Source organism: Salmo salar, chromosome ssa27 (genome assembly GCF_905237065.1).
Source record: "Salmo salar chromosome ssa27, Ssal_v3.1, whole genome shotgun sequence".
NCBI classification, from domain to species: Eukaryota; Metazoa; Chordata; class Actinopteri; order Salmoniformes; family Salmonidae; genus Salmo; species Salmo salar.
Genome location: NC_059468.1, coordinates 25,912,220 through 25,924,784, shown reverse-complemented (window position 1 = coordinate 25,924,784; position 12,565 = coordinate 25,912,220). Strand labels below are relative to the sequence as shown.

General features: G+C 41.7%; 2 protein-coding genes across 3 annotated transcripts; one reads left to right on the top strand and one right to left on the bottom strand.

Annotated features, from left to right (window-relative positions):
* Positions 1–327: 327 nt before the first annotated feature.
* LOC106588823 (geminin DNA replication inhibitor) lies at positions 328–8,080 on the top strand. Of its 2 annotated transcripts, none has more exons than XM_014178282.2 (7): positions 328–454; positions 976–1,040; positions 4,632–4,733; positions 6,620–6,776; positions 6,988–7,070; positions 7,344–7,454; positions 7,562–8,080. In XM_014178282.2, the coding sequence occupies exons 2-7, from the start codon at positions 990–992 to the stop codon at positions 7,733–7,735; spliced, it is 678 nt and encodes a 225-aa protein (XP_014033757.1). In that variant the 5' UTR covers positions 328–454; positions 976–989; the 3' UTR covers positions 7,736–8,080. The 2 variants fall into 2 exon arrangements, with proteins under 2 accessions (XP_014033757.1, XP_014033756.1); XM_014178281.2 differs by lacking the exon at positions 328–454 and adding an exon at positions 486–863.
* A 97-nt stretch (positions 8,081–8,177) lies between these two features.
* On the bottom strand, positions 8,178–12,192 carry armh2 (armadillo like helical domain containing 2). The gene is made up of 3 exons (XM_014178284.2): positions 11,980–12,192; positions 8,786–8,967; positions 8,178–8,459 (listed from the first exon to the last, which is right to left on the bottom strand). The coding sequence occupies exons 1-3, from the start codon at positions 12,176–12,178 to the stop codon at positions 8,178–8,180; spliced, it is 663 nt and encodes a 220-aa protein (XP_014033759.2). The 5' UTR covers positions 12,179–12,192.
* Positions 12,193–12,565: the final 373 nt, after the last annotated feature.

The following is a 12,565-nucleotide window of genomic DNA, read 5'->3' as shown; positions in this document are numbered from 1 at the left end:
TCCAAGTACATCTCTCCTTATAATACTACCACTCCATCCCTGACACCCATCTTGTACTTGCTTTCTCTAGGGACTCAATGTTCCCCTTCCGGAGTCCCTGATCTATGTCATATCGCTCTCTACCTTTAAAATGTACAAAATAAAATCTAAACAAATATCACTTAATTATTTTCACTTTTGGAAACGCATGTTTGATAATTAACTAAGATATATTGATTGTTGATAACTGCATACTTTCTAGCATTTTTACTTTCATAATTAATTTAGTTTACTGGACAGAACGAGAACGGATGACAACTCTTATTTTGAAAGAGTGACAAAATTCAGAAGTAGCATCACGTCACGTGATTAAGAGGATATTTAAGCTCCTGGCGCGAGTTGGCGAGAAAGAACAGTGACTTCCGAGAAATAAAGTAAAACAATCTGATTCCACTCTCGGGAAGCTGGCAAAACTGTGAGTTACATTATTATATGGTAGTATAACATTTTGAATTTCTCTCCGGTCAAATACGCTCAAGTCAATAAGTGTATTACACGAATGATAGCGCCTTTTTTGTGACAAAAAAAGGAATGTTGGCCAGTACTGTGTTAGCTAACGCCAGCTAGTTACTTGTTTTAGCCGGTTTGGTTTATGATTTTGATCCTTTCTATTTTACTAACTAGCTCATTTGGTCCGCGTTAGTATATTTGGAGCAAGACATTGATAATGTTAACTATGTAGACAGTTATTACTTAACCTGGCCGCATACCAAAGATCCTGGTAACTTTCTGCTTTTGTCTGTGGCCGTACATTGCCAGCCATTTTTGGCGGGTTTTTTCCTCCGGCGAGATGGGAAGTCCGACAGTTATAGAACGCTATTCCGGTATCAACATTCTTGGCTACATTTTAACGATTTAACTTACCATTCTTAAGTCACTTTTTCCGAGTTGTAAATTGCCTTTAGGATTTACAGTGTAACTTACCTTTCTCACCAGGTCTTGTCAATAAAATGTCCATTACGAAAATGAAACCTGGGAATAAAGCCTCTGACAACATAAAGGTAAGCAAATAATATATATGCCAATCCCCAGTCTAGTGCTAAGTATTATGTGCAAGGAGGCGAACCATTAAAATTCAGCAAGTTGACTGAAGTGGTTTTAACCCACAGATCCTTCATGCACCTCCAGAATTGGAACTCAACGTTTTGAAATTCATGACTCTACCTCGTGCCTGTTACTATTGTTAGGGTTAATGTTTGCATACTCACTAACTTGTAGTTTCCCATAATTAGCTTTTTAAGACTAGTTCCCACAGTAATTAATTGGTTGTCGGCGGGTAAGATGATGACCTGGAGCGAATTGGAAGGCAATTGGCCCATGTATGCAGTTGTGCTAGGCGCAGGGTAAGCCTACCCTTTTCCCACACCTGCCTGTGCAATCCAGTCAGTTACCAGCAGAGGTGGGACCAAGTCATTGTTTTGTAAGTCTCAGCTCTCAAGTCCTAAACTTTGAATTTCGAGTCCTAAACTAGTCATGTGCTCTTAACCAAATGTAATACCATTTTCAATTTTTTAAAGAGTAATAGTTAGTATATTACATTTACGCAAATCATGAATGCTTTTACAAATATGTATTACTTTCCAAATAAACTTTATATTTCCATGGAAATACATGGGTAGCCATGAGAAAGACACCCCCACATAGCAATCGAGGATCTATGGGGCTCAATCGGGCGACACCCTCTGTGTGTGGTTACAGTAGGCTAACGTATGTCAGTGGTTTTAGGAACAGCAGTAACATCAGGCAGGATTTAGGCTACCAACTGCCTAGCCAGTTGTAGCTCAATCTTGGGTGCAATGTTCACGTTCCCGCGTTGACTATGTGGAGGCTCATTGATTTAACGTTACGTTAACCTACATGATACACTAGCAAAGATATAAATTATATAGCTGTTGGCTATATTAGCCACGACTTTACATTTGACATTTACATTACACTTAGCGTTCTTTGTGCATCTTCAAATGTCGAACAAAGCTGGAAGTTGTTGCGCCTCCGTCTGTAATTTTCTTCCCGCAAGTTTTGCAAGTTGCAATACATTTTTTGTTTATACAGCGTCGTCTTTATTTTCGGGTATAATAATTTTGGTTCTTTCCAAGGGCTCTATCTAGAGGTTGACCGATTTAATTAGGGCCGATTTCAAGTTTACATACCAATCGGACATGGGTATTTTTGGACACCTATTATTATTATTATTATTATTATTTTTACACCTTTATTTAACTAGGCAAGTCAGTTAAGAACACATTATTATTTTCAATGACGGCCTAGGAACGGTGGGTTAACTGCCTTGTTCAGGGGCAGAATGACAGATTTTTACCTTGTCAGCACGGGGATTGAATTTTGCAACCTTACGGTTAACTAGTCCAACTCTAACCACCTGCCTTACATTGCACTCCACGAGGAGCCTGCCTCTTACGCGAATGCAGTAAGAAGCCAAGGTAAGTTGCTAGCTAGCATTAAACTTATCTTATAAAAAAACCAATCAGTCATGATCACTATTTAACTACACATGGTTGATATTACTAGTTTATCTAGTGTGTCCTGCGTTGCATATAATCGGTGCGCATTCGCGAAAAAGGACTGTCGTTGCTCCAACGTGTACCTAACCATAAACGTCAATGCCTTTCTTAAAATCAATACACAAGTATATATTTTTAAACCTGCATATTTAGTTAATATTGCCTGCGAACATGAATTTCTTTTAACTAGGAAAATTGTGTCATTTCTCTTGCAACAGAGTCAGGGTATATGCAGCAGTTTGGGCCGCCTGGCTCGTTGCGAACTCATTTGCCAGAATTTTACGTAATTATGACATAACGTTGACAGTTGTGCAATGTAACAGGAATATTTAGACTTATGGATGCCACCCGTTAGATAAAATACGGAACGGTTCCATATTTCACTGAAAGAATAAACGTTTTGTTTTCGAGATTATAGTTTCCGGATTCGACCATATTAATGACCTAAGGCTCGTATTTCTGTGTGTTATGTTATAGTTAAGTCTATGATTTGATAGAGCAGTCTGACTGAGCGATGGTATGCACCAGCAGGCTCGTAAGCATTCATTCAAACAGCACTTTTTTGCGTTTTGCCAGCAGCTCAATGCTTCAAGCATTGCGCTTTTTATAACTTCAAGCCTATAAACTCCTGAGATTAGGCTGGTGTAACCGATGTGAAATGGCTAGCTAGTTAGCGGGGTGTGCGCTAATAGCGTTTCAAACGTCACTAGCTCTGAGACTTGGAATAGTTGTTCCCCTTGCTCTGCATGGGTAACGCTGCTTCGAGGGTGGCTGTTGTCGACGTGTTCCTGGTTCGAGCCCAGGTAGGAGCGAGGAGAGGGACGGAAGCTATACTGTTACACTGGCAATACTATAGTGCCTATAAGATCATCCAATAGTCAAAGGTATATGAAATGCAAATGGTATAGAGAGAAATGGTCCTATAATAACTACAACCTAAAACTTCTTACCTGGGAATATTGAAGACTCGTGTTGAAAGGAACCACCAGCTTTCATATGTTCTGCGCAAGCAACTTAAAACGTTAGCTTTCTTACATGGCACATATTGCACTTTTACTTTCTTCTCCAACACTTTGTTTTTGCATTATTTAAACCAAATTGAACATGTTTCATTATTTGAGGCAACATTTTTGTTGATGTATTATATTAACTTAAAATAAGTGTTCATTCAGTATTGTTGTAATTGCCATTATTACAAATACATTGTTACAAAATCGGCCGATTTAATCGGATTTGTTTGGTCCTCCAATAATCGGTACCGGCGTTGAAAAATCGTAATCGGTAGACCTCTAGCACCATCTGAATTCACCTGCCGACATTCCTCTGCACTGCCACGTGCAACTTTTTCCTCAGCTGGCACAATTTGATTGGCTGCTGTCCGATTCAAACTAATCTGTTAAATGAAGAGTTGATGCACTGCACACTTTTTTCCCCTTTTTTTTAATAGCATTTTTAATATCTGTGCTTGGGGAGGGTGTCGAGTCAAAAGGCTCAAGTCCAAGTTAAGTCACAAGTCATTGGTGTCAAAGTCAAGTTGCAAGTCATCATATTTGTGACTCAAGTCCACACCTCTGGTTACCTGACCTGGGTTCAAATACTATTGGAAATTTGCTTTAGCCTGCCTGGAGTGCCAGGTAGACTGGGTGGGGGGGATTGGATTGTTTAGGCTCTTCTATTGATTCCATTGCAACAAAGTTCAAACACAGCATGTGATTTTTTTGATTTTTTTTTTTTAATTCTATTTTGGACCCATGTCTGCCTTCACGTGAGCCGAAGGGCCGTTCAGACACTTCACTTATTTGCTATCCCAGAAGTGACAGTGTAACCAGAGTAGGGTTTGTTGAATGGCACTATACCCAGGTAAATGCTGAGTGTGCTCACTGAGGTCACGGAGAGGGTTGCTTATTTTCCCACCAATGTTGCACCTTAGTGGTTTTTCATGTAGAGGGGTGTGACACTCCTGACTGGTTTTGTATGGAATCACATGAGCACAGGCTTTTTGTTGAATTGTTACACAATTAACCAACTACTTGATTAAACTTTAAATGTGTTTGTCTTCATGTTCTATTTCAGAGCTTTTTTGGTGGGTCCATTCAAGACATGGGACCTACAAGGAAAACTCTGCAAGTCCTCCAGCAAGCTGCAGTCAATAAGAACCTTGGCAGAGTAATGCTGGTATGTCCTGGGGACTGTTGCACAAATCGGTGTATTTATCTAACCATGTTGTGTTTTTTTGGGGGGGGGGTCAGTGTTAATATTGTCTCCTATCAATGTCTTTGTGTAATTTCCAATCCCCTTTGATTTATCCATTTCCCTCTAACCCTACCACCCTGCCAACTTATCTTACCACTTCTACCGCTCGATTGAGCCAGTTATGATTTATAACAGTTTCATTTCATTTGTCTTCATAGCTCAATCATTGTCATGTAGTTAATCAAAATGTTATCTAAATGATAACTTCTATTGCCATTGTCAACTACGTAAAAAATAGCCCACATTGCAGGTAGAAAATATCCTGATTAAAAATATCCTATAAATCACATTGGCTACACATGGCCTGTCAGCAACAAACTTGAAACCGCATATTAATTTGGGGTCCTGCCTGCAATGTGCTAGTGAACTTGCAACATTGTGTAAAATATTCTAGGCCCTCAGTTTTCAGCACCATTGAGCTCGGGACACACAGCTGTAGGCTATTCACACAAGGGATAAGAAGCAGCGATTGACTTGGGTGGGAGCTCAATGGAGCTGAGTATTTCAGTCCAAGTTAAGCACTGATAAGACGCCTATTTTATGACCTTTTGGAGTTATGGAGAGGCAGCAAGCTGGAAATATTTTTGAAGTTCATTGAGGAACTATTGTGATTCTCAGTGGATGTAAATCAGACTTTGTTTTCTTGCTGTTTGAGGTGAAAGCATTATTTTTGAGACGCTCCAAAGGTCATTAGTGGTGGTGCGTTAAGCCAATTAGAAGTACTATCAGATCCCCCAAATTTATATGCTTACATTTGCATGCAGGTAGCGTGTAGGCCTACTTCTATGCGTGCACGTCCTTAATTAACATTGACAGGAGTGCGCCAAACAAAAGACGATAACTAAATTGACAGGACTTGTAAATGGAATTATAGTAACCGAAACTTGTTTTTCACAAGGGTAGTGTAGGATTTGGACTGCAAACATTGTGGCCACTCTGACATTGAAAACAGGAAGACTCTAAATAATATTGAAGATTAAAAATGATATGAATTCATGGTAAGTGTACTGCTGGTCATATATGTTAATATATAATCAAACAATTCACACAAAGTTATGAAATGATGACTGCATAAATTGGTGGGGCAATTCTGGAGAGAAGTGCATCTGGGCGCATGGTCAATCCGACATCGGCGTTGGCCATGCAGCATTTACGGTGATATGGCCGGAGCAGAAGTTGGGACATTCATACTACTTCACAGCGCTGTTGTCAAGGAAATTAGTTTGTTTATATAGGATGTACTGCCCCCAACTACTGTCAACCAGTCATGTCAATGCGGAGCAGTACAGAGCCTTCCGCATTATTACATTTTGGGCAATGTGGTACAGAGCTTCTTTTTGGGGGGGGGGGCTTCTGGGGGCTCTGCACTTGTCACACCCTCTATATGGAGTCTCTGACCACATTTTGAAATCAAGCATAAATTGGCTTTTAGTCTATGCCTCAAATGGATTAGTTCACTGAGGTATGCACACCTATGTGTTACTGCTCAACTAAAACAATCTCAGTCGACCAGTCGCCTAATTGGGCTCAGCACTAATAACAACTGTCTCCAGCAGAATCTGCAGCGCTGGGATTACTGTCCCCATATACATTACATTCTATTGGTTGCTAGAATTTTGTATAATTTTAAATTGAGACTTAATTTTGGAGCAGGTGTTGTGTGTATCAGTTCGTTAATCATGTGCCACGGAATCGACATTGTACGATTCTTCCCAACTGTTTTGCAACCTGTATGGCGCAGCTGTCATTTTATTGGTAAATGATCTAACAACAACTGTGCTGATCAAGTAATTCTTAGTTTTTGTTAGACAGGAAAGGTGGTTCCCAAAAGAAAACAGTGGAATGCAGAACAAGGGAAGGGCTCAAAGAGGGTGAAGGCTGAAGTTGCCGTCAAATCTATAAACACAGAAAATGAAAATCTACCTGATGGCGTTACCAAGGAGGCCTATGAACTAATGGTCAAAGGTATGTTTGTATTCAAGGAATTGTAAGCATTAACTGTTTTATGGCTGGCCATGATCCTAATCCCATTTATCACATCCATGTTTCACAAATGGACTGGGTTTATTTTGTCTATATGTACAATGTTGTACTATTAATCCCATAGAATATATCTATATTCTCTCATTAATCTCTAATGGTTCTTCAATTGAAATGGCCTACCCTCCTCTTTCAGAAACCCCTCCCTCCTCTTACTGGAAGGAGGTAGCTGAGGAGAGACGAAAAGCGCTCTACAGCGTTCTCCAGGAGAATGAGAAAGTGAGTACATCACTGATGAAAGCTGACTGTTTAGCCATCAACTTGTCCCTTTCCCATGGTGCAATTTGTCAAAATCACTCTCTCTGGCACAATGGGTGTTGGTCTGTTTCAGAGATGTCTGTTTTTCATATTCTTGTAGAATTTTGATCCCAGGTCGTTTGAATATAGTGCCATTGACATAAGCCGATAGTGGGGTCTGAAATGACCTTTTTAGCTGATGGTGAAGCCTGACACTGTCAATTTCTCAAACTGACTGTCACCTTGTTTGATTAGTTGCACAAAGACATTGATGCCAAGGATGAGCAGATAGCCCAGCTGAAGACTGAGAATGATGAGCTTCAGGAGCTGGCCCAGCATGTACGTCACATGGCTGACATGATAGAGGTAAGTAGTGTGAAATTGATGCAACATATAAGGGTATTTGTCTGTATGCTGGATGCTTTTAAACTTAAGGTCGCTTGTGATGTTCAAAGCTCATGCTATCTCCTCAGAGGTTGACTGGAAAGAGTCCGGATAGTCTGGATGACTTGAAAGAGATCACCCTTGGTACCGAAGATGAGTTGGAAGCGCTAGATGAATCTGATGACCAATGTACTACACCCGATGCTGATGTCTTGGATGATGTCACAGAACAACAGGAAGATGAACCCTCAGAGGATGATTGAGTGACAGAACTTCAGTGCACTGGTGTAACTAAATTTTGGGAGATGTCTGGACTGTGTTATGGACTTGTCATTCTGGCACTGATGCCTGTAGTTGCTGCTTATATTTTCTCTGCTTACATCTGAAGAGATACTTGTGCCTTATTTGCATAAGATTTTTATTTTCATAAACCACAACAGCTTACCATGTGATTATGAAAAGGGAAGTTTCCCTTGTTGTTTTTATCTTTGCTGTTTAAATCTATTTGTGATAACCTATGTTTGAGAAATGTTCATTATAGTGCTGTTTTAATGCACTCTGTGTACATATGCTTCAGGACTTCTGTGAAATAAACATTTTTTTATTAACTTGCCTTTTTAATTTCTCAAACTTCCAAAAGAATAGTGACATCCGTTGTCCTATGTTTAAACCTGCCCTCAAACAAAGGCTCAGAAATGAGTTTGCTTAAGAGCCATTGTTTTGCTCTGTAACCTGTCCTGCGCCTAGTGCTGTAACAACCTGTGGTGCCCAGAACCCTAGCATGCAGAGCAGTTCCCTGGCGCAGTTCTTCGGCCAGCCGTACCAGTCCTGTCCCTCCAGAGCCTCTAGGGTCAGCCTCAGGCTCTGTGACCCCACCAAGGTGCGTATAACTGGGATGTTGTTACAACACAGGATGTTGAGCAAGTAGCAGCTCCACATTTTAGCCTTGGTGGATAGAGACAGTGGGCAGGTGGGGTCCATCAGCTCCTGTAGGAGAATATTGTGTAGTAAATTGTCAGACAAATTTTGGCTTATAATTAAATGCTAAAATTGAATGTTATGGGTTCAGTGCCTTGCTCAAGGCCACAATGGCAGGTGACCATCTACAGCCAGAGTTACCTGCTGCTCTAACCTCCAGGCCCTTTAAACTCCAACTCTACCACAATGCCAGTTTCACTGCATTTAATTGTTCCCGGCTAATCAGGGACTGCTTTAGACCTGGGACACCAGCTGGGTGCAATGAATTATCAGAAAAGAACCAGAAGGCTCTGGACCTCATAGGGTAAGTGTTGAATAACCCTTCTCTAGGCTACCTGTAGTGTGGCGTAGAGGCCCATTGAGTGGGCCTGCTTCTGGTTGGTCAAGTGGACATAACAGACCCCAGACAGCCCCTCCAGCACAGAGATCCTCTGGTCATCTGACAGGCTGGGCTGCTTGAGGAAGTCTGCCATGGCTGGCATGTACTCTGCAGCACAGGTTGCTGCTGCATAGCCACCTGGGAAAATGGTTTAATACTTTTCAGAGGCAAAGTACCTCTCTTGGGGTGTATCTACTTTTAGTAGCTACATATCAAACATTGACACACGATGGCTTTGCAATGTGCTCTGATTTCACAAGACACTGAATATAATCTTGCCTTTTATTTGAGCAGTGCAGTGGTGCCAAACATGCATTTTGTTGTCTTCATGTAATTTATTCATTTCATTAGCATACACGGAGACCAAAACAATCCATTGTGTAAGTATGCCCCAACAAGTAAAGTTAGCCCACAGGAGTTATACCTCACCACGACAATTTGGTGCAATTGGATGTGGAAACATTTATCAGACGCTGTTATCCAGAGTGACTTACACCCTTTAACCCTAATTGCTCATGTAACTAAACCCCAAATTCAGCCTCTGCCCAACCCATTCAAATTAATAAAATGCATTCTGGTGTGAAGTTGTGGGTGGGTGAAATTTCTTATGAATAATCTTGGGGTGGGTAAACGTAGTTGTACCTGATCCCAACACTTTCTCACTAAAGCATACTTGAAGTCCACTGGCATGCTCTGATGATCAAATGTCCATCACGAGCAAATCTGTCTCTGGCCAGTTGGCTCACTGTGGTAATGCGCTGAGTCCCTGACATTTCCACTTGCAGTGTAAATTCAAATCCCCAATGGGGTGCAAAAACGATGTTAAACGTAGACTTGCATATTGCAGTGTTGGGAAGGAAAGTGCAATCGCCTTAAATGAAGATTAGGGGCTCAGTTCAATATTTACACAGTAGCTCTTTATCAAAAGGTCAAATGAACTCTGGTTTTGGGTGCTCTTAGCTCATGTGGGTTTAGAATTCTCAACCATTGAACTATGAGCCACCTGTGGTGACGTACTACTCTAAAAATCAGTCATAGCACTTGGGTAAAAAATGACAACGGTGGTCATGTCAGCTACAATTATAAAATGTATAATCCCAATATCCTACATGGTTTTTATTCTTCGTGAAAGCATATATTAAACTGTAAGAAAAATATTTAAATTTGGTCATGCAGAAATGACCTTACTGCCGTTTGAATTTTGTCAGTCTAGTCAAGCAGCCTGAGTCAAGGAAGCATCTTGCACAATGATCTCAGCAAAAAAAGAAACGTCCTTTTTTCACGACCCTGTCTTTCAAAGATAATATGTAAAAATCCAAATAACTAAACAAATCTTCATTGTAAAGGGTTTAAACACTGTTTCCCATGCTTGTTCAATGAACCATAAACAATTAATGAACATGGACCTGTGGAATGGTCGTTAAGACACTAACAGCTTACAGACGGTAGGCAATTAAGGTCGCAGTTATGAAAACTTAGGACACTAAAGAGGCCTTTCTACTGACTCTGAAAAACACCGAAAGATGCCCAGTGTCCCTGCTCATCTGCGTGAACGTGCCTTAGGCATACTGCAAGGAGGCATGATGACTGCAGATGTGGCCAGGGCAATAAATGCAATGTCCGTTCTGTGAGATGCCTAAGACAGTGCTACAGGGAGACAGGGCGGACAGCTGATCATCCTCGCAGTGGTAGACCACGTATAACAACACCTGCACAGGATCGTTACATCGGAACATCACACCTGCGGGACAGGTACAGGATGGCAACAACAACTGCCCGAGTTACACCAGGAACGCACAATCCCTCCATCAGTGCTCAGACTGTCCGCTATAGGCTGAGAGAGGCTGGACTGAGGGCTTGTAGGCAGGTCCTCACCGGAAACGACGTCGCCTATGGGCACAAACCCACAGTCGCTGGACCAGACAGGACTGGCAAAAAGTGCTCTTCTCTGACGAGTCGTGGTTTTGTCTCACCAGGGGTGATGGTCAGATTTGCGTTTATCGTTGAAGGAATGAGCGTTACACCGAGGCCTGTACTCTGGAGCGGGATCGATTTGGAGGTGGAGGGTCTGTCATGGTCTGGGGCGGTGTGTCATAGCATCATCGGACTGAGCTTGTCATTGCAAGCAATCTCAACGCTGTGCATTACAGGGAAGACATTCTCCTTCCTGCAGGCTCATCCTGACGTGACCCTCCAGCATGACAATGCCACCAGCCATACTGCTCGTTCTGTGCGTGATTCCTGCAAGACAGAAATCTCAGTGTTCTGCCATGGCCAGCGAATAGAGCCCGGATCTCAATCCCATTGAGCACGTCTGGGACCTGTTGGATCGGAGGGTGAGGGCTAGGGCCATTTCCCCCCCAGAAATGTCGGGGAACTTGCAGGTGCCTTGGTGGAAGAGTGGGGTAACATCTCACAGCAAGAACTGGCAAATCTGGGGCAGTCCACGAGGAGGAGATGCACTGCAGTACTTAATGCAGCTGGTGGCCACACCAGATACTGACTATTGATTTTGACCCCCCCTTTTTATTCACAGTAAAGTCTACACTTGTATTCAGCGCATGTGACAAAGTTTGATTTGACCTTGAGAATAATATAATGGATAATCTCTGGTTAATTGCATCAACAGATTTTTCACCTAGGCGGCTCTGGGATTCGAACCAGCAACATTTCGGTTATTGGCCCAACACTCTTAACCTCTAGGCTACCTGCCGCCAGAAAACATTACATAATACTGTTTACACAGAGCGCCCATAGGACGGTTATCATTTGTGTTAAAACAATAGATTATGTTGTCAAGGTGACCTTTGTAGCGTCTGCTACAGACAAAAGTGTTGATTAGCTAAATACAGGGTTTCTCCAACTTGATTCCTGCAGAGCTACCATCCTGTAGGTTTTAGCTCCAACCCTAATGTAGCGCACTTGATTCTAATATAATTAGCTAATTGATATGCTGAATCAGGTTAGTTACGACTGGGGTTGCTGTGAACCTACAGGAGGGTAGCTCTCCAGAAACAGTGTTGGAGAGCCCTGAGATACACCTATTCAGTGATTGCAGGTTTCTTCTCTTTATTTTAATCAGTATAGTTTACTACTTTACAAAGTGTTGAATAAGCATTAAGCACACCCGTTTCTTATACTACACTATACCTGTGTATCCCAGTAGGCCAATGTTGTGGACTGCCAGTACTCTCTTCTCCAGTGGCAGTTCTGTGTCCTGAATGTCCTGGCCTGCTAGTCTAATCTTCCTATAGTGCAGGTTCTTATCGCCTTCATCAGACCCCTCATCATTGGGAAACAGGTAGTTTTTGATATGGTTGCTGTAAAATAATGCAATTCGCTGAATCATGGTGTCAGTTTTCCTTTGTGTTCAGCTGAATGTGTGTGGATCGGAATGCTTGAGATGGAATACAAAATTCTCTAACCATTGTGATGCAACTACATTCTTTATGCGAGTAGAATTACTTCAGAGATATCCATAGACACGGATAGTTCTTTCTCTATGGAAATACCATACACACAAGCACAGGAATTTATCTGCTAGTTTAGGTAGGCTGATAATCCCTGTCTGAACACAACTTTTTTTTCTTGTTAGATAACTTTGTAAAGTCAGCTAGAGTTAAGTTTCCCAACTCCAGTCCTTGAGTACCCCGAACTGTACACATTTTCATTGTAGCCCTGGACAAGCATGCCTGATTCAACTCATCAAGGGCTTGATGATAAGTTGAATCAGGTG

Excerpts from the sequence above, each read along its gene's own strand:
- LOC106588823 (XM_014178281.2), top strand. The coding sequence starts at position 830 with ATGGGAAGTCCGACAGTTATAGAACGCTATTCCG. Across the intron at positions 864-975 it reads AGTTATAGAACGCTATTCCG|GTCTTGTCAATAAAATGTCC; the intron begins GTATCAACATTC and ends CTTTCTCACCAG. Across the intron at positions 7,071-7,343 it reads TTCTCCAGGAGAATGAGAAA|TTGCACAAAGACATTGATGC; the intron begins GTGAGTACATCA and ends TTGTTTGATTAG.
- armh2 (XM_014178284.2), bottom strand. The coding sequence starts at position 12,178 with ATGATTCAGCGAATTGCATTATTTTACAGCAACCATATCAAAAACTAC. Across the intron at positions 8,968-11,979 it reads TGGCCTACTGGGATACACAG|GTGGCTATGCAGCAGCAACC; the intron begins GTATAGTGTAGT and ends CCATTTTCCCAG. Across the intron at positions 8,460-8,785 it reads GCCTCTACGCCACACTACAG|GAGCTGATGGACCCCACCTG; the intron begins GTAGCCTAGAGA and ends ATTCTCCTACAG.